This window comes from Octodon degus, unplaced genomic scaffold (assembly GCF_000260255.1).
Source record: "Octodon degus isolate 3935 unplaced genomic scaffold, OctDeg1.0 scaffold00084, whole genome shotgun sequence".
In the NCBI taxonomy this organism is placed as follows: domain Eukaryota; kingdom Metazoa; phylum Chordata; class Mammalia; order Rodentia; family Octodontidae; genus Octodon; species Octodon degus.
Genome location: NW_004524660.1, coordinates 3,121,820 through 3,149,402, shown reverse-complemented (window position 1 = coordinate 3,149,402; position 27,583 = coordinate 3,121,820). Strand labels below are relative to the sequence as shown.

Genomic DNA, 27,583 nt, shown 5'->3' with positions numbered 1-27,583 from the left:
CTACTTATAAATCTCAGCATTATTTTACTCTGGTGGGCAAGGGACTTAGAACTACTTATATCCTTGATAGAAACATTTTCTAGCATTTATGATTGATAACCAGAAAGCAGGCACCGTTCTGAACACCGATAATTCAGTGGTTTCCCCAGAGTCCCTTGAGGCAGAAGTGCTGTTGCCAGCCCTGTTCCCGAGCGGAAGGGTTGGCGGCGTGGAGGGGTGGCGCAGGTGCAGTGTGGGGCGGGCAGGTAGCGAAGGCAGGAGGGAACCCAGGCAGCTAAGTCCGGACCACTGCGCAGCCCTGTCTGACACAGACCCTGCGTTCCCCACCATAGGTTTATAATCACTGATTTTTAAAAAGTTTAAAAGACTTTGAACTACCAGACACGGCGTAATTTTAAATATGTGCCTGGACCACGCATTTGCAAATTATAAGAATAATAATGCAACTGGCTGATACAATAATAAGTGGTCACAACAACTGGATTGCTAGTTTTCATCCTATCTGACATTACTTGTAGTTGTAACAACTTTCTAGATTTTCTGTGACTTTTTTGAAACATAAACAGTGACCCTAGCAACATTAGCTTCTTGTCTTCTGATTATGTGTCACGTTCGGCAGCTTTATCATTTTATCATAGAAATACTTGGCTTTCCATAGTTTCAACACAAATTCTCTTCTGTTGCTGTGTTTCTTGAAAGTGCTTAAGCAACCGTATAAAACTCAAAGGAAATGAATGACTCACGTATGGAAAGCATTCACTAATGTCACTTTTGTCTCAGTTGCCAAGTAGTCTGTGTGTGTTTCCATGGTAACTCACCAGTGTAACAAACTGTCACAGACTAACTTTACCATTCTCATGGTTTGTTTGGCTTGGACAGCTCTTTTTCACAACCATGTGTGTGTGCACCCGTGTGCGTACTTGTGTGTCTACAGTGAAGAACATCCAAAAACTTCTGAGTAATTGCCTTAGACACACAAACAAAACCTTTTTTATTTAGAAAGATTGTTTTGACAATCCAGGGATAGTGTTATGATGTTACAGTATTAAAAGGATTATTTATAATGTCTGTTTCTACTTGAGTTCCTATTAAGAAAGGACATCTTTTAAAAATTCACTAATGGGCCAGGGAAATGGCTCAGTGGAATAAGCACTTCCCTGGCAAGTGCAACGGCCTGAGTTCAATCCCCGGTTCCACCAAAAAAAAGGAAAAAAAGGGGGCCAGGGAGATGGCTCAGTGGAATAAGCGCTTCCCTGGCAAGCTGCAAGGGCCTGAGTTCAATTCCCGGTTCCACCAAAAAAAATTCACTAATAATATTTGCTCATTTGAAATCTATGTAAGATAGGAAAGTCAGCCAGAAATGGGCAGGGAAAAAGGAAATTAGGACCCCGTCCAGGGAATGGGGACTGCGTGGAAGGACAGAGAACCCCAACCCTGCATGCCTCCCCAGCCGTCCTGGGGGTACAGCGCTCTGAGATCAGGAAGGAAGTACACAGGTATCGCAGGAGTCAAGGCAGACCGTCCTGCTGAGGGACGTCAAGTGCTGCCTGAAGACGGAGTTGGGAACAGATTTCTACAAGCGGCACCAACTAAGCTAAATGAGTCAGGAGTTGAAAGTGGGAGTAGATGGCGTGCGAGGGACAGACGCCATCAGAGAAAGTCCTGCAGGTGAAAACCAGCGCCACGGAAGTGGAATCCACGAGCAGTATGACAGCCAGGTCTAGGGAGAAGACTGAGGACAGCCCAGGCTTCCTCGCGGAGGTGCCACGTCTAGGAGGCTGGACTTAATCCTAACGTATGTGGGGAAGCAGTGGAAGACTTTATTGCTAAATCAGTTGAGAAGTTACGTAGGCGAAAACTGGTAGCTGGTACCAGACATTCATGGTGCATGAATGACTTCAGTTATTCATTTGATCAAAAATACTTACTGATCGTTGACCGTGGTTGGCAGACTACGTCCATAATATTGCGTTAGACTTCAGTTTTGCTTTATCATCTCACGAGCTTTGCTTCCTTAAAGAGTCTCTGCTCACTAAACTTCCCGGCGCGGCGCATAGAATCTATCCAGAGTCCTAGCACGTGGGTCAGCCTGCCGCTGAGAGGCAGGCCTGGTGTCTGGGCGATGTCTTCGATGTCTTCGTCCCATAAGGGGGACCTGCGCTTGTTGTGGCTTCGCTGGGTGGGACCCTACAGGTCCTGAAAGGCGTGAGCAGCAGATCTCAGACATCTCATGCACACAGTCCTGGAAACCCGGGATGAGGGTTCTGGGCTCCCGGAGCCCCTGCCCGTGCGCGGGCGTGCAAGCGCTCAGGCCTCATCCTGCACAGGGCCGGGCTGGCAGGCTCCGGATTCACCTCCGCTTCAGGTAACAGTACCTTAAATAAACATTTTAAATGATAAAATCCAAGAAATGTTGGCGGAGACAGTCCAGGCTACTTGTTTACCAAGGACCACTGTTGGTTTTTGCTGTTATTTGGGGGGGTTTTTGTTGGTTTTTTTTTTATAATTTTCTTGAGAAACAAATAGCAGTGAGACAATTTTAAAACCATTTACTAACACAGTTTCAATATGGGGGGGTTATTTTTGAGACAGGGTCTCACTGTCCGGTTCGGGCTGGCCTTGTGCCTCACTTTTGTAGCCCCAGGCTGATCTCAAACTCGCAGCAATCTTTCTTTCTCAACCTCTGGAGTGCCGGGATTGTAGGCATGCACCACCACGTTCTGACCGGCACCGCACACCCCAGGCGCCGGGGATCAAACTCCGGACCTTGTGCTTGCCAGTTAGGTATGAGTTTTCTAGGCAGATATACAGTGTATTTTGCCCATAAAGGTTTTATTTATATTCATTGTTCTCTGTCCCTATTTACCACTGTAATTTCAATTATTTGTAAATATGTACAATGATGTGCACAAGCCTTCCATCTAGTTTCTCCTCAGCCCTACCAGACTTAACATTGGCTTCCTCTACCCTAGCTAAGCCGGCTAAATATTCTGCAAATATTTCTTTCCTGCTTGTTTATTTTTTTAAACAAACACATACAGAGTTCACTTGATTTCTTTAATTTTGTTCCTGAAGCCAAAACTGCACTCCATTTGTCCAAATAGCATAGACTGTATAGTTTATAAAGTCTGCTACATTTCACAGTTATTTTAAACAAGATAAAAACCTAAGATGTCATTGCATAATTAAGATGGTGGAGAAATTGCTGATGTAGCATAAACAGATGAAAAGTGAAAGAACATAAAGCAGGGTTTTAGGGCTTTGCTGAATTAATGAAGTTTTTATTTTTTGATTTGTGTTTGGTTGGTGTTTTTGCTGATGAAATAATGACTGGAATTGGTTTGGTACCATTTTAAGATACTGCTGCAATTTGGGTCCAAGGATCCATGTGGTGAGGTCTTGGCCCTCAGCACGGCCCTGCTGGGAGGTGAGGATGCCTGCAAGGACAGGGACTTAGGGGAGAGTTGTGGGTCATTGACAGTCAGTCCTGAGGGGGCTGTGGGTCCCAGGGGTCTGTGGATCCCGAGGGGGATGTGGGTCCCCAGGGGGGCTGTGCATCCCGAGGGGGCTGTGGGTCCCGAGGGGGACGTGGGTCCCGAGGGGGGCTGTGGGTCCCGAGGGGGACGTGGGTCCCCAGGGGGCTGTGGGTCCCGAGGGGGACGTGGGTCCCCAGGGGGCTGTGGGTCCCGAGAGGGCTGTGGGTCCTGAGGGGGCTGTGGGTCCTGAAGGCGGCATGGGTCCTGAAGGCGGCTGTGGTCCTGACTCCTTCTTGTCCTTTTTCCCACTTTCAGATTATTTAATACTTGCTAATGGTCTTCAATTTGTTAATTTAGTTTTTATTTTAACAAAGTTATTAATGCACATAGTTTAAAGTATAAGGCGCAATAGAGCCGGTGATATAGCTCTACTAAGTGCTTGCTTAATTAAGCACACCAGCACCCCCCTGAGCCAGCGATGGAGTCCAGGCATGGGGTCACACACCTGTAATCCCAGCACTGGGGAAGCAGAAATCAGGAGGATCGCTACAAGTCCAAACTGTGTAGTGAGACCCTGCACACACACACACACACACACACACACACACACACACACACACACACACAAACCACTTAAAAAATAAAGTATAAGGCCCATTGTGGAAGACTTCAGTCCTCAGCCACCTGCCCGCATTTCCCATGTGCCCTAGCAGGGTGGACTTCTCTTTCTTCCTGCCCTCCATCTTTCATTGTCACTGAAAGATGCCTCAGCCAGCTTAACCTAAAAACCCAAGATGACATGTTTCAGGGTCAGTGTCTTCCTCCCCCACCCGAGTGTCGCTTCAGTGTGCTCACAGGCATAGAGCGAGGCAGCTGGGGTAATGTCTACAAAGGCCAGCCTCTCGGGCTACGAGAAAGGCAGACAAACACCAATCCTAGTCATTTGATTTCTGGGCGCATGTCTTACTTCCCTCATGTTCTTTTCTTATATAGCATCCCACTCCTAAATGGTAGATGCAATTTCTTTGTCTTTTTTTTTTCTTTTCAAAGTTCTTTGTCTTTTTTTATTTTTATTTTATTTTATTTTATTTGGCAGAACCAGGGATTGAACTCAGTCCCTTGCGCTTGCCAGGCAAGCACTTATTCTACTGAGCTATCTCCCCGGCCACTCTTTTTTTTTTTTCCTTTGGCGGAACTGGGGATTAAACTCAGGCCCTTGTGCTTGCCAGGGAAGCGCTTATTCCACTGAGTCATCTCCGCAGCCCTTTTTCTTTTTCTTTTTTCTTTTTCTTTTTTTTTTAATTTGAGAAGAGTTTCACTACACAGCTGGACTCATAGTGATCCTCCTATCTCAGCCTCCTCAGTGCTGGGATTATAGGCGTGCACCACCACGCCTGGTCTCAGTTGCTGGTTCGTCACACCCAGGGTTCACAGCCAGCATGACATGCATTGCCAGGGATCAAACCCCGGTCCTTGCACTTGCCAGGCAGGTGCTTAGAACATGGAGCTATCGTCCCAGCCCACAGTTTCTTTCTTATGTCTGAGGATTTCTTTTCCCAGCATAGGCTCTCTGCTGCTCGAGTCCTTTTTTCTCTTCATTTTGGTCTATACTTTGCAGTTAAGAGGCCCTCCTGTGCCTGCTCCTGTTTCCCCCGGCGCTAAAAGTTACTGAGCAGCAGTGGGCTCCGGCGACTCCAGCGAGCTCGCACCTCCAGGTTCTGCTGCAGCTGGAGCTGGCGGAGGCGTTCTGTTCGGTGCCCCCGCATCCATCGCACTGGATCTAGTCTCTGAGAGTGACTGGATTCCCTGCAAAGTATTTTTCCTACGTCTCCTTGATGAATGTGCGCCTGATTTCAGCACTGCAAGAACACTGGTTAGGCGAGAAGGCGGGAAATGTCAGCGTCCCTGAGGTCGTCTTCCCCCTCCTCCTGCTGCCGGGCCACTTCTTGTGTTCACCCTGGAGGTGGGCGGTCCCGAGAGCCCTGTGTTCTAGCGCCAGGAGAGTAAGTGGGACCCTTCTGCGAGAGCGAGCCAGGGTCGGACTGTGTTGGAAGCAGCTTTCAGGCCGCCTTGTGCGCGGTGTTCCTCCTGCCCTCTATTTCAGGACCAAAGGAAGGTTCTGCTCTTGGCTTCCTGCGCTGCCAGAGTAAGGGTCAGATTTCTTCAGTGTGCTCACTTAGCTGTCACTTGCCTGTCGCTAGACACTCACTTTCGTCTTCTCCCTGGTCTCCACTTCCTTTTTTACCTTAGTAGGTTTGAGGTAATACATTCAGAGGCTGATACATGTCCCCAGCATGCCATCTTTTGTATGTAATTTTACAAGAAAAGTAAAATAACAGGCCTTTTATTTTTTGGCAGAACCAGGGATTGAACTGAGATCCTTGTGTTTGCCAGTCAAGCGCTTATCCTACTGAGCCATCTCCCCAGCAAGCCTTTTAAATATTGTTTCTTTATGTTGATCCTGGTGACAGGAATAATCATATGCCATGGGGTTCAACATACTCTGAAGGGTCTAAGATTTCAGGATGTTTGCACAAGTTTTGGAGGACCCTGCAGACCATGGCTGATGTCTGTAACAAGTGTTGAGTCCTGGACAGGTTGGAAAGGAAGCAACAGTAAAAATTCTCGTTTTAATTGTTTGTTATTGTCATTATTATTTGTTATGTTTTGCTAATTTACTTATCCATAAGACCAAACAGATTGGTCCAAATCCAAAATTCATTTTACTCACCAAGGCAGGTACAAGTTGGTTCCCTATCATGTTTAGGGGTTTCTCCTAACTCTTATTTCAGCCCACCCAACAGTCCCTGTTTTTCCCTAGAAGCGGCCGTACCTATTACTTTGAAGGAAAATTAAAGCCATCCAGCCTGTACTGTATCACCTATGTTGCTTGAATTGAAAACAAATTAAGAGAAAGTTCTCTGTACATTGACCATGATCTCTCCTTTGGTCCTATGTTAGAAGAATAATTATCCTTGCTTTCTAAAGCTAAATCCCAAGAGCTGCGCAGAATGGTATAGGGAAAAGCATGTGCAAAAGCCAGGAAACTTGGAAAGGTGAAGCTACGAAAAATATGGAGATGGGCTGGAGAGATGGCTCAGTGGTCTAAAGCACCTACTTGAAACAAGCTTGTCAAAGCACAGGGACCGCGGTTTGATCCCCCAGCACCACATGCCAGCCAGCCCCGCCCCCTGGTGGGCTGAGCTGGCCACACACACACACAATAAATAAATGTAATAAATAAAAAAAAAAGAAAAAGAAAAAAGAAAAATATGGAGAAAGAGATTGTGGTCTGTGGGCAAAGGGGTTTTAACCGAGCTTGATTTGGATACTGGTTTCGCCCTTGCTCCCTAAATGCGTTACTTCCCTCCAGGGCTTCCTCTCTTTGTCTGTACAGTGAGGGAGTGCCCAGCTGTGTCACAGGCTTGTGGTGCAATTCGGTAACTTGGACTAACTGCTGGCCTGCTGCTGCAACAGCTGGAGCGAAGCTACGAGGACAGGAGCTCCCTCGCGTAGGAGCAGGTCGTTGCTTGTCCTTTAGAATACACATCCGTGTGCGTCTCCGCCTCTCGCACTAACATGAATGTAAGCCCTGCGAGGTTAGGGCCTCTGTCCTCCCCGTTGTGTCCTAGACGCCTACCATATGCCCAACGCACGGAAACTAAATGTGTGTTTTATATTGAGCGAATCAGTAGTGAAGCCTCAGTTTATGCTGATTGAATTGATAAGTAAATTTACTTTTTTCTTGGTTTCTTGTATTTGAAACCTTCAGAGATCTTCAGAATGTTGTTAGGAATTAATTTTCTGTCTGTTTCATGTATTATTAATATTTTTAGTACATTAATTTGTGTTGTAGACTTTAGTGAAAGAATATGAGTGTGTGGCAATCTGTCTGTCTGTCAGCTGTTAACAAGCCATCAGTAATGACTGGCTTTTTAATTTCTGTTCAGGGAAGTGGTGCAAGCAAACTGCGTTCGCTGGAGAAAGAAGTTCTCATTTATGTGCAAGATGAGCGCGAGCGCCGCCACGGGCGTCCTGGACCCCTGTGTCTACCGAGTGTCTGTTCGGAAGGTATGGACATGGCCAGAGACGTTTCCACTTTCAGAGACCCTCATTGCGGTCCCAGAGTCGCTCACTCACTTTAGTTAGCTCTGCTTTCTTGTTGGAACTGTTACACTCTATGTAAAACTCCCTCTTACAGCAGGAGTTTAAATTCCTGTGGCAACTCTGATGAGGAATCTGAAGTTACAAATTAAAATATTCAAGAACATTTATCTCACTGTCACTGTACATAGAAGTATTAACCATATTTTGTATTAATTTGGGGACTGTGTAGATTGTGCCATTTATTAAAGTCCTATTCTTTCATAGGCATTGTTTTGGTATATATAACCTTGAAAGTAGGTGTTATTTTATATTTCTTAGGAAAACTAAGGGTCAGAGAAGTTATTTGGGGAGAGGGCCAGTGAAAACGGCGTATTCTCTAAGTTATTGTTACTGGTGAAATAAACTAGCTTTGAAATGTAAACTTTGTATACGTTTTTAAATTACCAGAACAATATGTGTAATGAGCAAAAATTAAAAAGCAAGTGATTTAATGAGTCCCTTGTCTTGCTCTTGCCCACTGTAATCCTGTACCCTTTAGAAGCAGATAAAAAGCTATTCTTTTTGCCATCTTATTCAGGTTTTGAATGAACTGATAACACTAGGATGTGCGTGACCATATTTTATGTGATTTTGTACTGGTTAAGCTACACCAAATTCAGGAAAGACAAGAGTGTCCACTATGACCACTCCTGTCCACTGTAACACTCCTGTCCACTGTGACCACTCCTGTCCAGGCACATACCAACAGCATCCACAGAAGTAGAGAAAATAAAACTTGAAACGCAGAACTTGGAACATCAGCCAGAATAATCAGGAAGAGAAAGAAATCAAAAGGAGACATGTAGGAAGGAAGAAGCCACAGTGTCATCATTTGCAGATGACATACCCTTTACATAAAAAAGCCAAAAAGTTCAACCAAAAGATTCCTAGAACTGGAGCCAGAGAGATAACTCAGTAGAATAAGCACTTGCGGGGCCGGGGAGATGGCTCAGCGGAATAAGCGCTTCCCTGGCAAGCGCAAGGGCCTGAGTTCAATCCCCAGTTCCACCAAAAAAAAAAAAAAAAAAAAAAAAGATTCCTAGAACTAATCCACAAATTCATCAAAGTAGCAGAATACACAAATCAAAAATGAGTAGAGCTCCTGTATACCAATAATGAACTCACCAGGAAGGAATTTAGGAAAATAATTTCACTCACAATTGCTTCAGGAAAAATTAAATACTCAGGAATCAACCTAACAAGCCCCGGGAGAGAGCTCAGCAGCATGCAAGGTCCTGTGTGTTCGATCCCCGGTAACAAAAAAAAAAAAAGGAATCAACCTAATGAAGGAGAAGACATCCATAACAAAAACTGCCCTACTCCGAAATGGGAGCAAAGAAGACATCAGCAGATGGCAAGGTGTCAGCTCTTGCTAATAGGCAGAGCCAGTACAGTCAGAAGGGCCATACCTGATAAGTACATTTAGCGCAAGCCCAAGCACATACCAACAGCATTCTTCACAGAATTAGAGAAAGCAGTCCTAAAATTCATGTGGAACCAGAAGGGACCCAGAATAGCAAAAGCAATTCTGAGGAACAAGAGCAAAGCAGAAGGTATCACAATCCTGGATTTCAAGGTACATTGCAGAGTTTCTGTGATTTTAAAATATAGCACAGTGCTACCACAAAAACAGACTTGTGGGCTAAGGGAACAGAGTAAAGGATACAGAAACAGACTCAGGCACGCCCAGCAATCTCATCTTTGACAAAGGGGCCAAGTACGTACACCGGGGAAAGGTGACCTCTTTAGCAGATGTGCTGGGAAAATTGGTTGTGCACATGCAAAAAGCCAACGCTACACTCGTGTCCCTCACTGTATGCTAACCTAAGATCAAATGGATCAAAAATCTAGCTATTACAGTAGAGGTAATCTGATGGAAGAGGAAATACACAAAACTCTTGAAAACATATGCGTAGGTACAGACTTCCTGAACAGAAGGCCAGTGACACAGGAAATAACATCGAGAATCGACAAATGGAAATACGTGAAAGTAAAAAGCTCCTGCCTAGCCAAGGCAACAGCCAACAGAGCAAAGCGACAGCCTACAGAATGGGAAAAGATGTTGCCAGCCATAGTTTGGAAAGACTGAATTATCAGCATGATAGCACTTCAAGGAAACTAGAGACCATTCTCTAATAAGGAAGCTAAAACTAAACACGTTGTATGTTGAAAAAAAAAAAAAAGCAAAGTCATAAGTTAGAAGAAAACATATTTGCAAATCATGTCAAATAACTAATTTCCTCAGTTTAGAAGGAGCACCTCCAAAGAATGATGTTATCAATAATCATTTAGAAAACAGCTGAGAGTGACAGAGTGTACATTTCAGAGTATCAACTTCAAACAAAACAAAGTATATTCCAACTTACAAATTAAAATTATGAATAGGATGCAATTTTTTAGTTATAAAGTCAGTGAAAACCACAAGTTTGATGACATGCTGATTCCCAGGCACAGCAAAGCCGTCACTGGTCAGCAAGTGCGTGTCTCCAGCATGCTACGCGTGTTCTAGGTGTTGGGGACAGCAGTGGGCACGATGAGGTCGCATCCTCGAGGACTTGGCCTTCAGGCAGGAGTTGGCCAAGGAGTGACAGTAAGGCCAGAAGGGAGCACGTGACCAAGATAGATTGTTTGAGATAGTGACAGTGCATAAAGTGCCACGAGGGGAACAGAGTTATTTGGAGAAGAGACCTCAGTTTAGAAAATTGCGGAAACTCAGTAAAAACGTAACTCAAAGGTAACTTTTGAAGGAAGCTAGCTACGTAAAGATGTAAGGAAGGGTTAGGGATATAGCTCAGTAGTACGCACTTGCCTAGCACTCACAAGCCCTCGGTTCAGTAGTCAGAAAACGCACACACCCCCATGAGACTTAGAGCCAGAGACAGATTACGGGAGTAAGACCTAAAAGCAGAAAGACATATGTGGGCCTATGTTTATAGCAGCACAATTTGTAATAGCCAGAACTTGGAAACAACCAAAATGCCCATCACATGTGGAATGGTTGAAAAAGATGTAGTACTTTTATATAATGGAGTACTACTCAGCTATAAAGAATGATAAACTTGAAGCCTTCATATTTAAGTGGATGCCCCTTGAAGATATACTTATTAGTGAAATAAACCAGACCCACATCTGTAAATATCGTATTTTCTCCCTAATATAAGGACTTACAATTCCGTATATGAGTAGGTTTCTAAATTTCTTTGTAAAAATATGTAAATGCTTATTTCTACTTTTATATAATGATTTTTCCTTTATATTCTATAAGGACTTAAAGTTCAACATATCAATATCTGATGGAAAATACCTGTTCGAGGATATGCCAAAATGTTTGATATTTCTACAGATACGATAAACCATACTGCATATATTGCAGGTTAATAATTAGCTTCTCTTCTGGAGGGTTAACAACCTAAGTTAGCAGATCAAAATTTGGAGAAAAGGAAGGGCTGCATGGTTAGCCAACATTTTGGCCCTAGCCTTTCAAGGTCAGTGAAGACTCGGGACATAGGAGAACCTGTACTGTAACAACACGTAACTCAGCTGTGCTCCAAACTTTCTGATCAAGAAGATTATGGAGCCACAGAGAAATGTGTTCGAGGATCTAAAGTGAGCCTGGGGAGAGTCACATGGAGAGAAAAAACATTTTCTCAAGCTTTCACAGAGAGCAAATTGGTCAAGCAATGGCCGTGACTCATCCTCAGGTCAGACACTAACAAAAGAATGTACAAAAGATGGTACAGGGCTCCAGGATAAATCCTGAGAGTACTTGGCTGACCTTATCAGATACAAAAGTTACAATTCTGGGTATACAGGTCTTGCTATATCTTGGTCTTAACCATCCAGCAGAAAAGTATAAAAATGAGGTATATAAAGTAAATCCATATTAATACGATGAGCTGTAAAAGGCTCAAGTCAATAACTTCTGAGGATAACCCACCAATATTATAGACTGCTAAACAGTGTTAGATGTTTAGTTGAATTCAAACACTTATAGTATTTAGACGCCAATAGAATATTCACCTCTGACAGGACAAAAAAATAAATAAATAAATAAATTTTTAAAAGGAAAAAAAAATGGAAATAGAAGCAGTCAATGCTCTAATTAGCTTCATCTCCTTTTTTTCAATTATTTGTACTTTTTCTTTTCTTAATTTCTTATACATTGCTCCAGTTTTTTCTTCTTCCAATATCTGGTAATATGAATAGCTAGTTGTAAGACAATACCATGTATTACAACAAATACTGTGAAATTCATATTACTTTGTTAAGTAAAATTCTGTATGAGTTATCAAAAAAAAAAGCAGAAAGACATTGCATTAGTTCCTAGGACTCATGACAAAATGCCGCAAACTAGGTGATGTTCTGGAAACTAGAAATCCAGAATCCAGATGTCAGCCAGGACGTGCCCCCCCCCCCCCCCGGTCTACCCTAAAGCTCAGTGTTGAACCGGCTGTGGAGACCATGTGTGGTGGCACACACGTGCCTCCAGGAAAGAAGCTGCTCCAAGCCTGTCCCGGGCTCTGTCGGGCTCTGTCGTTTCAGGTTGAGATCTGATCCAAGCCTGCCTCAAGGACCTGACTGCTGGCAGTCTGCACTGTAGGGGTCCTTGGCTTGCAGACACATCAGCCAATCACATGGTAGAGTTTAGAAAGAAAAGCAGTGGAGGGGGTGGAGTCCCAAGCCTGTCAAATGCTGTTCTGGAGTAGGAAGAATAAAGACAGACTTTGGCTTTTACAAAATTAAGATCAGTTTTCTTACTGAAAATTGTAAGAACTACTACAGAGGAGAAATGAGGACAAAAACCCAATTAGAGAGACTGCACAGAAAGGAGAATACAGTGGTCACTTTGGGGGGTTGGGAGGAGCCCACCATGTTGAATTTACCATCATCACATTTTTACTGTCCGTTGATACTAAGCATATGCATAATTTTAAACCTTTGATTATATGATAACCTTACAGTGTTTTCTATCTTTGGCAGGAGTTAAAAGGTGGAAAAGCTTATGCAAAGGTAAGTAAATTTTATTTTATTCTTTAGTAACTTGTAATGTAACTCTTCACTGTCTGTAGATTTAAAAATTATGTGACTTACTCTTCTCGTTGTTTGAGCTTAACTTTAAGTAAAGCAACTTGGAGATTGAAGGGTTGTATCCAACCATAAATGAAAGACATAGTCTAATTTCTTACGTGGGGTGTTTTTCTTCAGTTTTAGCTTCCTGCTGGAGAATGCTCTCTCGTTTCCCTGACGTTCTGTCTTGCTGATAATTCAGTCTCACCTGGGAAGCATTCCCAGGCCACCTCTCCTCACTGGGACAAGAGCTTTTCTGTGTTTCCTTGGCACACGGTGTACATTCTTCAGGTGGTATCTGCAGTGGATTGCTTCCAGGACCCTCACCAAGCCCAGAGTGACAAATTCTAAGGATGCCTGAGTCCCTCCGATAAAGCACCGTAATATTTGCATGTCACATACACACATTCTCCCGTAGGCCGTAAACCACTTCTGCGTTCCTCACGGTGATGTCACTGCAGTGTGATGTATGTGGCTGTCATGCTGCTTTGTTTAGACAACAGTGACAAGAAAGAAGTCTGTGCATGTTGCATGCAGTCACAGCTCTTTAACATGCTCCGTCCACAGCTGGTTAATTCACAGATGCAGAACCGCAAATACAGAGCGCACACGATACACTGCTACTGCACTTCATCACTTGAGTTAGCTACACGAAATTGCTAATGTGCTCTACTGTTGGCTGAGTAGGAAGGAGTAGTTACTAATACTTCCAGGACCCTACAGACTTCTCTTTTGTTTACTTTCTCTGTGATGGGAGGCATCATTCCAGCCACCCGAGGCAAGAACCTGGACTAGTTTTAACCACCAGACCAGATCTAGTTGGTTATTGTCACCTAGGATGTTCTTTGCTACAAACGACAGAAGACTTTCCTTGACTAGAGTTGTTTTCACCTCACAGGACAGGCAGATGTGGTTCTGAGCTGCTTGGTTCCCCCCAACCCCGACTAAGAAGCATCCCCAAGAACCTGTGTTCTTCTCTGTCCTCTGCCTGTCCTCTGGAGATGCCTGCTCTTGGCTTGCACCTCTCCTGAACACCAGATGCCTGGCAGTTGACATTTTGGTCCACACATTCACATATTGGAAAATTAAAATAGGAGCGATCCAGTCATTCTCTCACGTTTGGTCCTTAAGCAGCTATTTATTGCTTATAAAGGAAATTTAGCTAGCATATAAGACACATTTTGGTTCGCAGATATCTCTGCCACCTCACCTCTTGTGCACACCTGCCATTTGGAGTCACTCTCGTCCTCCGGCAGCACATGGCTGTCGTGAACTTCCTGGGTGGTCCCTGCTATTTCAGGAGCTTTGCCTTGGGACTCGCTGTTCTCGCCACTGCGCATGTGTTTCTGCCTCCCCTGTCCTGTCAACTCTTGTCCGGCTTCTTAATCTCTCCCCACTGAGAAGTCTTTTTTTCCTTTTTTTTTTTTTTTTTTTTTGTGGTACTGGAGATCAAACTCGGGACCTTGCACTTGCCAGGCAGGCACTTACGCTGCTGAGCTATCTCCCCAGCCCTTTTTTCCTCTCTTGTAATTAGATCTTTCTCGGTCACAGTACTCACCAGATTGTGCTATGGGAATTTCTTTTTCTGTTATGTATTATTAACCAGGAGCAGGAGGATGATTCGGGATAGGCTGGAGGTGGTGCGTGGAGGGAGAGCTGTCACAGGATGCGCAAGGCCTGGGCGCAGTCCCCAGCTCTGGGAGAAACAAATGCTGTGTTTCCAATTTTTTAGTAAATTAACATCTACACAGATATAGCTGGATGTGTACCTGTGTATTACAGTTTTGAAGTTATCTTGGTAAAACCAAGGAGAACATGCACGGTCTGATACCTCACTACAGTGAAGCTGTTTGAAGCTAGGGTATTTGTTCTCTCTTTTTGCCTTTAAAACAGCCTGGCACAAAAAGGCGCTCAGTAAATACTGACCTCACTCATAACCTTTAGGCTCACATCACATCGACCTGTTCAGCCCTTTAACCGGTCTCCTTAGTAGAGTTACCAGTCGGGGCGGCGCCAGCGCGTTGCCTCAAGCAGCACACGTCGCCTCTCAGGTCTCCAGAGGCTGCGAGGCCCGAGGTCAGGGGCTGGCAGAAGCCAGAGTTGCTGAGAGCCCGTGCCCAGGCCGCTGGCTGCCCGTTGGGTCCTCCGGCAGAGAGCAGGGAGAGAAGCAAGCTCTGTCCCGTCTTTGTAAGGGGATTAGTCCAGGCAGGGCGTGCAAGGCAGGGGTGGAGCGTGGCCTCAGCGCGCACAAGGCTGCGCATTTTCCCCAGCACCAAAAAAAGAAAAACAGAAATACCTTACACCTGAGGATTCCATTCTCGTGACCTAATTCTTCCCAAAGGTAGCGCACACATCGCTGATACCCTTTTGGGAGTTAACAGTTTGAATCCGTGAATTTTGTGGAAGCACAAACACACAGTCTAAGAGACTAATCAGATTTTTTTAGTGGGATGGCGCAGGCCTGTAATCTCAGCACTCAGGAGGCTGAGGCAGGAGGATCAGCCTGGGCTACAAAGTGAGGTCAAGGCCAGCCTGAGCTGCATAGCGAGAACCTGTCTCAAAAAGACCAAAAAAAAAAAAAAAAAAAAGATTTTTTAATTTAGTGACAATATTAGTATCATGACAGTGAATGGTAAGACAAAGTGCTATATTTTATTCAAAAAATGCATAGTAAAGGCCCAACGTGTGCCATTTTTTTCGGGCAGTCATTGTTTTTTGTTTTTTAATGTATTTGGTTCAGGGTCTCACTGTGAGCATGAATCATAGTGGTTCTCCTGTCCTCAGCCTTCCAGCACCACCACGCCCAGTCTCCATGGCCGGCTCAGCGTGCCTAGGAACAGGGCTGGTGCCGCGTGTGGTGCAGGGGGTCGAGCCTTCGTCCCTGCACTTGCCTAAGCAGGTGCTTGGTCCACTGTGCTGTCTCGCCAGCCCTTGCTTGTGGTTTTTTGTGGGTGTTGTGTTGTGTTTTGTTTTCCTGGTACCAGGGTTTGAACTCATAACCTTGCACTTGCCAGGCAGGCTTATGCCACTAAACTGTCTCTCCAGGCCTCCTGGTGTCATTCTAAGTAAACACAAAACAGACAAAAATGTCCTTTGGGGACTTAGGTTCTAACGGGAAGTAGAGGGATGAGGCGCAGACAAGCAAATGTGACGTTCTGCGTGGGCATGAAGTGATAAGAAGTACTAAGGAAAACGTACGGCAGGCAGAGCTGAAGAGTGATAACTGCAGACGAGGAGGGATAGTCCGCAGGCCCGTGGAACAGACGTGAGTGGAGTGACAGAGCGAGCTGCAGGACCCCCGAGGGTTGGAGAAAGCGAGTTACAGGCCTTGCGGTGACCTTGCCTTTAAGGAGCAGGACGTGTGGCTGACAGAGGGAGGAAATGAAGCTGACCAAATGATCAGGGACTGCAGAGTTGGGGACAGTTGAACCAAGACCTTTTGGAAGTTTTGACTGAGGCAGGGGAAAGAAAAATCCAAGGGCCTAGGGAGAGAGGTGGGATGAGGTTTGCTTTGGTTCTGTTCATTAAGAAAGGCAAAAATTCAGTGCATTTATGTGTTAATAAGAACAGCCCAGGCACAGTTGTTCTTTTGGGTTATATTTTCTTTTAAAGTGTCTATTTGAGACAGGCTCTGGCTGTGCAGTTCAGGCTGGCCTTGAGCTCACTTTGTAGCCAGGCTGGTCTCAAACTCTGAAGGATACTCCTGCCTCAGCCTTCCGAGTGCTGAGATGACAGGCATACACCACTATGCCCAGCAAGATAGGAAATTTTTAGAAAGCCAAAGAGCAGAAGGAACTGCTGAAGTAATGACCGTGAGTAGGTGGGAGCAGTCGGCCTCAGGAGCACAGCCAGTTTGCCCGTCCTTCTGTGAGGGAGAGACAAATAAATGTGCGGTGCAGGGGCAGCCAGCGGAGCAGAAGTAGGAGCTTGGAAGTTAAGCGCTCTTTTGATAGCTCTTATTTTCTGCCTGAAATAGGAAGCAAGGTCATGGGGCCCAGGAAGAACAGGAAAGAGATATCGGAGGTTCAAAGGCAAAGGGGGAACAGGTGAGGTCTGTGTGTGACCATATCGAGAGAGACAGACAGACAGAGGCAGGCAGGCAGACAGACAGGCAGGCAGACAGAGAGTGCATGTTTGGGATGCTGAGAGAAGAAAAATGGTTTGTGCTTCAGAAGGTGCATGACTCCCAGGGGAGCTGAGAAACCTGCGGCTGTCTGCAGGACGTGGGGCTAGCAGCACGGAGCGAGAGCCAGCACAGAGAACCCGTCTCTTTGGGTATGCACATGGTCGGGATTGGTTTGCTGGTGTTTTCCACAGGGTGGTGTGCCTGCCCCTGCTAGGCGCATGCAGTGATTTTAGTTGTGTGATACACGGTAGTTTTACAACAGTGATGTATTTATTTTCGTATACATAGGAAACTGTATGTCACACATCATACCTGTGATATCAGAGATCCTGTGCTTACGGATAAAATAGGTAATAAGTTCATTTACAAAACAAATTCAGAGACACTTAATGAGGCAAATAAAACAACAGGTATTGTTAAGATGGCAGAGACTGACAGTGCAAAAGACTTGTCTAGGGAATGGCTTGAATATTGTAAGGAGACTACGATAAACTAGATATTCTATTAATACAAGTCTGTTTCTTTTCATAGCTGGGCTTTGCGGATTTGAACCTGGCAGAGTTTGCTGGATCAGGATATACCACTCGCCGCTGTTTACTGGAAGGCTATGATACCAAAAATACAAGACAGGATAATTCCATTCTTAAGGTAAGCACCCTTCAGGAGTTGCATGCCAACAGATGGGGCCCTGCGTTTCAGGAATCACAGGTATCTCTGAAGGACAACATGTGAATCAGTCATGCGATCACGAGCCAGTCCTGCCAAGGAAGTTCCACCAGAGGAAAAACCTCCCCAAGTCAAAGACGCAATGGAAGAGAGCAAGTGTCGGCCTGCCTGACCCTCTCTTGTCAGTGTTAGAAACATTTAGGGAATATACAACTCCTACAACAAAGTTGCTCATTTGAGCACAAGAAAATGAATAAAGATGTTAAAGTGGTTGTAGCTTCCAAAAAGGTGAATTCCATCACAGCAGCTGTGATGCATCCGTGGGAGTCACTGGGACTTCAAGTGACAGACAAAACTCACCCCGGGCAGCGCCCCTATTTTTTCCAGATGCCATCAGGAGCCATGTGTTCTGGGAATCACCTAGCACCTCCTCCTTGCTCGGTTTTTCTTTCCATCCCTCCCTCTGTCCTCTCCCTTAGGAGACTTTACATTAATGGGAGTGAGCTACTCTCGGGAGCTGTGAATTTGAAAACAAAGTTAAACACTTCCGACATTCAAGATACACACATTGATTCTGGCAGTGATTAACAGTTGATACAAAGGGTTGGGACCAAAGCAAATCAAAACGCAGAAGAACAAACATTACTCCCTGTAGTTCCGTGTCTGGCATCTGAAGCAGTTGGTGACGCGTTGTGAGCTCCCAGGGCTCGCGGGACTCCGCTCCTGTTGCGCTTCTGGCAGTCACAGCTCCGCGGCTTCTCTTAGGCCCGCTCTGCTCCCTCCTTGCAGCTCGCCTAGAGGATCCACGTTCCTGGCTGTTCCAGACTTATGGGGTCTCCACTCCTCCTTTGGCTTCTCACTCACGGCTGCAAACACTGCCCTCTTGGGCCCGCTGCCTGGCCTCCCCGGCCTCCTGAAATCAGGGTGGAAGCCTTCTTAACCCCACAGCTCTTGCATTCTGCATGCACCTAAAGCCAGCGCCACGTGGCGGACGCCAGGGTCTGCAGGCAGCTGGAGCAGGAGCCAGGCTTTCCTGTCTCGGCCATGGGGCTTGAGCGCCTGGATCCCTGGGCATTGTGAAGCCAGTTCTGAGGAGCGGATTCTCTGTGCCGCTGCCGTTCTGGAATATGATGCTGTGCAGCTCCCTTCTCAGAGCGAAGCCTTCCACTTCGGCAGCTTTGAGGCTGCAAAGGGCAGAGACCAGCTGCTTGTGACGCCCTCAGGCCACCTCGGCCATGGAGAGCTCCTAAGCTCTGTCTTCGCAGTCCAGAGCTTTTCTGGAGCTTTCCTTCCAGCCAAACACACAATGTTTTTTGTTTTTGTTTTTTTGGGGTTTTTTTTTGCTCCGAATGCCCTCAGGGGTGGTTTGGCTGGCTGGAGTGTTGTGGGGCTCGAACTACAGCAGCCTGAGGCTGACAGCTTTGTGGAAGCAGCCACTTAAACTGAGCTAAGGCCAGGCCCCACACACAATGTTTTAAATCATTCTGCTAGGCTTTTGGCTCTTGATTCTCAACATAAATCTGGCTAAAAGCCCCCAACAATAGCCATGCTACCACCTCAGCATTTGACTACCTTGAAATTTCTGTTGCCAGATTAATTAGTCTGCCACCCTCAATCTCAATCTCAGGCAATCTCTGGACACGAGCAGAATGCAGACAAAGGTTCTGCCAAGCCACAGCACACATCATCTGGAGTCCAGCAGCCAGGGCAGGCCTTCCCAGCAGAAACCTCCTGAACATGCTCTTTGCTGGCAGGATTTTATCAGCATTACAGTCCTTTGAGCCCTGGCCAGAACCTCCCTACCGAGCAGCCTGCGGCGCCAACTCTGCCCTCCCAGGTCGCGTCTCAGAACCTTTGCAAGCCTCCCACAAGCCCTTTCCAAAGGCTCTTAAACCACGTGGTCACAGCCAAGTCCTACTCCTCTGGTACCAAATTCTGTGTTGGTTACTTTTCTCTCATTTCTCAGACAAAATACTAACTGCCAAAAATTAGAAAGGAAATATTTACTTAGCTCACAGTTCATGGAGTGTGCATAGTCAACAGGCTCCAGGGCAGGGTGGAACAGGACACAGGCAGCGGTCCAACGGTCCAACGCAGCAGAAGACGGCAGGAGCACCAGACACAAAGGGAGGGGCAAGCCCCTGTACATAGTAAGCAGGCTGCGCCGCCCCAGGGCAGGTGTAGCCCTGCCCCATCTCCCTGCCCTCCTCTTGGGTGGCATAAGGAGGTTCAGGAAGTAAGGGTCCTGGCTCCCTGCTGGGTCCTTTAGTTAAGCTTCTAAACTTCTCAAGTTGATACACTATATCAACATGACTATCACCCTGGAAAAAAACATCAAGACCATGAAGATTGGGCCGTGAAGTCTGGTATTCAGATCTCATCATGCCCTCTGCTACCTCCCTGATCTTGAAAGTATCATTGTTTCTCTAGGTTTAAAATGAGAGTATCAGGCTGGCCAAATAGCTCAGCGGATTAAAGCACCTGCAAGCAGGCACAGGAGCTGGGGGTTCAATCCCCGTGCCTGCCATGCTGGCCCCACTCCTGGAGCGCTCTGAGACAGCAAGTGAGACTGGGCGTGGTGGCACATGCCTGTAATCCCAGCTCTTGGGAGGCTATAAATAGGCAGATCACGACGAGTCCAATCTATTAATGAGACCCCGAACACCCTGTAGACCCTTCCCTAAGATACAAAAAAATAATAAATAAAATGTGACTAACACTCTCTTATTCATAGGCATAGTGAAGATTAAATGAATTGCTACATGTAAAACATTTTGCTGGGCCAGGGAGACGGCTCAGTAGAATAAGTGCTCGCCTGCAAGCTCAAGAGCCTAAGTTCAATCCCTGGTTCTGGAAAAAAAAAAAAAAAATTGTTTATTCTTGTCACCTTATAAATTCTCCACTCATGATCTTTGTTAATGATGATGTTGTTACCATTATTTTCCCATAAGAATGCAAAATGGGCCAGGTGTGGTGGCACACGCCTGTACTCCTAGCACTTGGAAGGCTGATGCAGCAGGATCTCAGTGAGTTCAGGGCCAGCAGCCTGGGCTACATAGCAGTACCGTCTCAAACCCAAAAAGAAAGTGAAATAGTCCTTGCATAAAGGTCATCAGCAATCAGAGAGCAACATTTCGCAGGGCATTAGAGAAGCTTTAATCTAAAGCTAGGACAAAGGCCAGAATCCGTTCTCAAGCCACCCGCAGGCGTCCTACACAGCATTCATGTGGCCGAGTGCAAGGGAGCTTTACCAGATACCTCAGCACGGCAGGCGTCTGGGAGTAAGGACACAGACCAGTCGTGCAGCTGCACACCCCCAGGAGGGAGCCACTGCTGGGCACCTGCTTCTTGTCCTCATCTCTTCCACTCTTGATTTTTGAAATCATAGGGCCAGCCAAATAGCTTAGCAGATAAAAGCACCTGCTTAGGCAGACGCAGGGGTCAGAGGTTCAATCCCCGGCCTGCCATGCAGGCCCCGCCCGCAGGGCACACTGAGATGGTGATTGAGATTGGGCGGGTGGTGCAAGCCTGTAATCCAAGCGCTTGGGAGGCTAAAAAGAGAATCACTACAAGTCCTATCTGTGTAGTGAGACCCTGTAGACCCTGCACCAAATACAAAGAAAAAAGAAATTGTAAAAAGAAAAGAAAAAAGGGGCTGGTGAGATGGCTCAGTGGTCTAAAGCACCTACTTGAAACAGGCTCAGCAAAGCACAGGGACCACGGTTCGATTCCCCAGCACCACATGCCAGCCAGCCCCGCCCCCTGGTGGGCTGAGCTGGCCACACACACACACACACACACACACACACACAAATAAAATTAAATTAAAAAAAAAAGAAAAAAGAAATTGTAAGATTTTGAATATTAAAATGATTTTAACCTGTCAATAGGAAATAGTTATTTTGATACGGCTATAACCCAGTTCAACAATCATCTTACGTAATTTTTTTTTTTTAAATAGAAAATACTGGACTACATACTGTTTGGGAAGCATAGGTTGAGAGAACACAGCTTCTAGTCTCAAAAATCTCTTATAATATTTCTTGTTCTTATGTTTAGGTTTTGATCAGTATGCAACTGATGTCTGGTGACCCGTGTTTTAAAACGTAAGTTGATACCCAGTAAATACACTCACCTGAAAGTATAACAGATTTGCTTAAATGTTTATGTTAGTATTTTATAGTTTTTTCAGGCAAGTAAATCCTTTCCTGGGAGACTGACCTGACCCTCATAGAAGTTACTGTTCCCTCTTACCACATGACCCCTGTATGCTCCAAAAGTACTTCAGTTGTAGGTCTTTCATCATTTTCAGGCATTGAGTAAATGTATAGTGTTTGAAGTAGTGGCATAATCCAACTTCTTCTCCTACAAATGAGAAAAACTAACGCTCAGAGGAATTGAGTGGCTTGATGCAATCTGGGCGTAGCACAAATAGTTGAGTCGCTGCTTGCGGAGTTCATTCTGCTATTCTCACTGCTTTTGTCTAGTCTGAAATTTTTCATGATTCAAAAAGAGGGAGACTATAAAGAGTACAGCTTGGGTCGGGCAGTGGTAGCGTGCCTGGCATGCGTTAAGGCTCTAGGTTTAATCCTTAGAGCACACACAGAAGAGTGCAGCAGATCTTTAGTGTGCTCAGATTCAACTTCTAGTTTTAATATTTTAGGAGGAGGAGATTTGTTATGTAGATTGCATATGTTTTCTGAAACCCAAATTTTACACTATAAAGCCAGTGTTTATGTAGAAAGACAACCAGCCAACCTAGCCGCCCACCCATAACCGCTGTAGTTCTCTACAATTTATCGAGTAGCCGTCAGCTCTTGTAAAATGGTGAAGCTGATCTGATAACTGCTTATGAAGACAAAGGGTGCTCCGAGAGAGAAAATGTGTGTTATAGTTGCATAATCTGGTGAAAACGAAATCCAGGGATGGTATAATTCTCTTCAGTAGCAAAGTTCTAGAGCCTTCGTATTCTAAAAGAAACAAAGCACATTTATCAAAGTGATTTCATCAACAGTACTGTCTCCCAGTGCAACCTGGAAGCATCTCTGAGACAGTGAGGCGCCAGGCGTGGGGCAAGCCGCTGACTGGTCCAGAGTGCCGGGATTCCCAGCTGCTCAAGGGCTTCCGCGCCGGTCCGCCTCTGTGTGCCGACACTCACCCTGCCCGATGAGACGAGGCCAGGCCCTGTGCCGTTCTGTGGAAGACTTACAGCATGACAGTCGCTGAGGCAGAGAAGATAGGCTCACTAGCCACTGTCCCTTGAAAGCCCAGAAAATCTCTGGGCAGGTGACACTGAGCTAAGTTTTCAAGGCTAGATAGGAATTTACTAAGCACTGGAGGTGGGTGGAGACATGTCAGGAAGAGGAAACAGTTGGCACAAGCTCACGGCACTGCGGTGCTCGCAGGGCAGTTACGGATCATCTAGTAGGTAGTGTTCTCATTTTAGGGGGTCGTTTTTATCTGCCACTGGGCCGCACTTCCAGCCTCCTTGAGCATAATCTTAACTTTCTTCTAAAATTAAAATAATCCCATCTCTTTTGTTCTATAACTTAATAGAACTTCTATTAGTTCAAGTGATAGGTCTAGACCAGGCCTCAGAGGGTGTGTGCCAGCCTCATAACTTGACGTTTACCCCAGAAGAGCTACAGAAGCGTTTAAAACCAAGTCATGTGTTCCAGGGCGCATTTCGGAAAGCGCAGTAACAGTAGCCGGGCTGGAGCTTGCCAGGCCGTAGGCGACTCAGTCAGTCCCGCAGAAGAAAGGCTGAGGCTCAAGTCGTGGGCTGATAGAGGAAGAGGAATGATGAGCAGACAAGGTAGTAAAAGAGAGTGTGGGATCTGGAAATTGGTTAGACAGATACAGGGAAACTTGAGTAGGAAGGGTACAGAAGCAGTATCTAGGACTCCAGTTCTGGCGGCTTTGTAAATGGTGATGGCATCCACGGAGACAGAGACTGCAAGAAAAAACTGGTTGGAAACCAGGAGAAAAAAAAGAGTTTGGTTTTGGGAATATATAGTTTTATATATGCCCAGGAAAAAATACTGGAAAGTGCCCTAAAAAGGTATGTGGGGGCTGGGGAGATGGCTCAGGGGAATAAGTGCTTCCCTGGCAAACGCAAGGGAAATCAATCCCTGATTCCGCAAAAGAAAAAAAAACAAGTATGTAAGTCTGAAATTTAGGAGACTCTCAGGTGGAAATAGTCTATAAATTAAATAAATTTGATGACAGTGTTTAGTTTTTAAATATTTGTTAACATGGAGTAATTGTATATATTGTGTGATTGTATTAGTGGGTTTCGGTGTGATATTTCAGTACACGACTGCAATGGGTACAGATCAAATTCGGAATCCCTCTAGGACGACAGTCTTAAATATGTGCCCAAGAACCTGAACAGCCCGGGGAAGCCATTGCGATAATACAGCGAAAATGTAATTGCTGTGAAGTGGGTCGGATGCATCCTCCCTCCAGTCCTTTCTAATTTTATTATCTCAGGGTCATCAAGAGGTAGTTTCTAAGAAGGTGCAATTCTCCCTGAAATAACAGACTTACAAAGCTATAGGTGTTTTATAAGAAAATATTCTTGTGTAAAAAATAATAACTATTATTATTAGGACTCAAAACATCCCTTCTGCCAGCCAAATAGCTCAGCGGATTAAAGCGCCTGCAAGCAGGTGCAGGAGCCAATGGTTCAATCCCCAGGCCTGCCATGGTGGCGCATGCCTGTAATCCCAGCTCTTGGGAGTCTGTAAACAGGTGGATCACTCCAAGTCTGATCTGGTACTGAGACCCTGAACACCCTGTAGACCCTTCCCTAAAAAAATTTTTTTAAAAAGTCCCTTATTTTGCAGTTTCCATTCTAAACAGAAGCTTTGAATTAGCTATAAAAATAGACCCATCACCTACTCCCAGAGATCCAGCCCAGAAAGCAGCCTAAATTCCTGTAGATTCTCCCTGGGCAGGGGAAGTGTTTACTCGGAGGGATGGACACTGAACCAGGGGTACTGAAGATTCTGTAAGAATTTAGGGGCGGTGGTACAAGGTGTTCTTCTTCTGACCTTAGGGGCAAAGGGGCCCAGAGGCTCCTTCTGAGACTTAGACGCCTCAAGTCCACATTGAGCTGACAGCAAGGCGCCCTTCACTGCCGGCGCTGGGTGCACACTCGGGGAGGACTCTGTGGCCGGCTGCTCTCTCCTCTTACCATCATTTTATATACAGCGCCTTTATTCACAGTGAATTTTATTCAGGCTTTTTAAAAGATGCTTTTCCTGGCCTGATGTGGCAGGCACCTGTAATCCCAGCACTCAGGAGGTTGAGGCAGGAGGATTGCCGCAAATTTAAGGCCAGCATAGGCTACAATGTGAGTCCAAGGCCAGCCTCAACTACATAATGAAACCCTATCTCAAAAAAGTTTTTCCTTGTGATTTTTTCCCTTTTGTTGGTGTATTTTTGTGAGAAAGATAGTAATATATTCACTTTGGGGACTTGGCACAGCCACGTAACATGCCAAGATTGCTTTTTGACCTTCTGGCCCACCCCGAATCCCCTCCCCCAGCACCCTTTCCGGGCTCCCAGTCTGCCTTCTCACTTCCTGCCTTCTCTTACTCATTTGTATTTCAGGTTTCCCGCATGAGAGAAGCCATGTGGTATTTAACCTTCTGAGTCTGACTTATTCCACTTGACATTATGCTCCCAGGTTCCATCCACAGCAGATGACATGCTTTTGTTCTCTATGCATAGCAGTGCTCCATTGTACATGGATGTCATGTTTCCTTTATCTGTTCATCTGTTGGTGGACATATAGGCCACTTCCAGGCTGTAGCTGTTGTAATATGTGATCTTTCTCCTTCACTGTATTGATGTAATCTATTGTATTTGAGTTACATATGTTGAACCATCTTTGCATCCCTGGGATAGAGCCAGCTTAGTCATAGTTTATGATCTTTTTATGTTTGTTTGGTTTTTTTTTTGGTGGTACCAGGGATTGAACTCAGGACCTTATTCTACTCAGCTATCTCCCCAGCCCCTTTATGATCTTTTTAATGAGTTATTGAATTCTGTCTGAAAGTATCTTATTGAAGATTTTTACATTTCTTTTCATCAACAATATTGGTCTATAATTTTCTTTTTTTGGTGAGTCCTTACCCTGTTTTGTTATCAGCGTAATGCTAGAATGTAGAATCATTCCTTCCCTTTCAATTATATGGAATAGCTTAAGGAATATTAGTGTTAATTCTTCTCTAACCACCATATGAAGACATTTCAGCCAAATTGTCTACTAATCTTATATAATACGCAGTTATTGGTTGTGTATAGCACGTTATAGTCAGGATAAGTTCTTGTCAACATAACTGTCACCCACCAAAGTTGGTGTCTGACAAAAATCAGGAGTGAATCCACCAGGTCCTGGGTTTTTCTTTGGTAGCATTTTTATGATTACATCAGTTTCATTGCTTTGTATTAGTCTTTTCAGGATTTCTGTATCTTAGTGGTTCAACTTTCATAAGTCATGTGCGTCTATTCATTTCTTCTAGAGTCTCCAGTTATTGAAACACAAGTTTCTAATAATTATCTGGATTATATTTTGGATTCTGATATTTCTATTGTAATTCACCTCTTTAATTTATAATTTCATTGATGTAGGTGTTCTCTTTCACTTCAGTTAAATTCAGCTAAGAGTTTATCATTCTTGTTTATCTTTTTAAATAATCATCTCTTTGATTCATTGAGCCTTTTTATTTTTTGTAGTCACTTTCACTAATTGCCACTCTGGTCTGTACAGTTTCTTTCCTTCTATTAGTTCTGGGTTTTGATTGTTCTTGTTTTCCTAGGACTTTCAGATGAATCACTAGGTTATTTATTTGGAGCTATTTCTAAGTAAGTACTCAAGAGCTATAAACTTCCCTCCTAACACCTCTTTCCTAGTACCTTCCACATCCGGTATCTTGTACTTCCCTTGGCTTTGTAGATAATGTTGTCTTCTCGTCCCAGTTTAGGACCGCCTTAAGCATTTCCTGCAGTTCTAGCATTGTGGTCATGACTGTCTTTAGTTCATCTTTATTATGGGATGTCTTTTTTTTCTCTTTCTCTTGATTTTGAAGGATATAGGATCTGGGCTGGCAATCATTTTCTTTTAGGGCTTGGAGTTTCATCCCGCCACATCCTCCTGGGCTTTAAGGTTTGTGGTGAGAAGCCAGCTGTTGCTCTGCTGTGTTTCCCCGTGCCAATCATTTGGCACTTCTCTCTGGCACGTTTCAGAATGTTCGCTTTGTTCTGAGTTTCTGGCAGTTTGACTGTGGTGCATTGTGGAGAGGTTCTTTTCTGGTTGTATTTTGGGTTCTAAATGCCTCCTCCTCCTTGGTACCAATTTCCTTACCTACCTTTGGGGAATTGTCTGCAGTATTTCACTGCCTAAGTTCTGTATTAGTGCCCTTCTTCAAATTCAGTGTTCCTTGAATTTGTCCTGCAGGGTCCTGGGGAGCTTTTGGATGGTCTTCTGATTGCCTCTTGTTTTGTCATTGTTACCACTACATGAACTTTGTCTTCAAATCCTAGTATCTGTTCATCTGACTAACCTTGCCTTCTGAGACACTCAGTTGTGTTTTTTATTTCCAGAGTATTTGCCTGATTCTTTTTCACAGCCTTTCTTTTCTGAGGTGGCTATCTAGCATAGTCTTAGTTTATTCAACTGGCTCTTTGTACAGTGGACCACTGACTTAAAACTCGATTCATTCCCAAGGGCTGGTTGTAACTCGGGGTGTCAGGGAAGGCGGAGGCTCCTTTACACAGCCTTGCTAAGTCTCCCTGCTGTACTCAGGCAGAACTCAGTATCCTCAGAGAAACATTTGTCAGAGATTTTTCATTTAGCCCCACACCAGAAAGGATGTTGTCATGTTCCTTCCAGAATTCTTTAAAGGTTAAATTTGTATCTGAGACCATCAGAAAACACAAGAGACCAGCATTGAGGTCATAACTCAAGATTTTGGTCATACGTTAAAACTAAAATTTGGGTTATAACCCACATTGTTCATATGTCAGGCCAGTTCTAACTCCAGGGTTCACCCTGTCTGCTCTAAGCTCATTGATCATGAGCCAGGGAGATGGC

The 27,583-nt window shown here is 45.0% G+C and overlaps 1 protein-coding gene across 1 annotated transcript in view; it reads left to right on the top strand.

Moving 5' to 3' along the window:
• The window catches only part of Fam102b (family with sequence similarity 102 member B), a 68,919-nt gene that overhangs the window by 27,246 nt on the left and 14,090 nt on the right, over positions 1-27,583 (top strand). The window contains exons 2-5 of the mRNA XM_004636950.2: positions 7,427-7,547; positions 12,603-12,632; positions 17,347-17,463; positions 21,541-21,587. Coding sequence (XP_004637007.1) covers positions 7,427-7,547; positions 12,603-12,632; positions 17,347-17,463; positions 21,541-21,587 — 315 coding nt within the window. The remainder of the gene's footprint in view (positions 1-7,426; positions 7,548-12,602; positions 12,633-17,346; positions 17,464-21,540; positions 21,588-27,583) is intronic.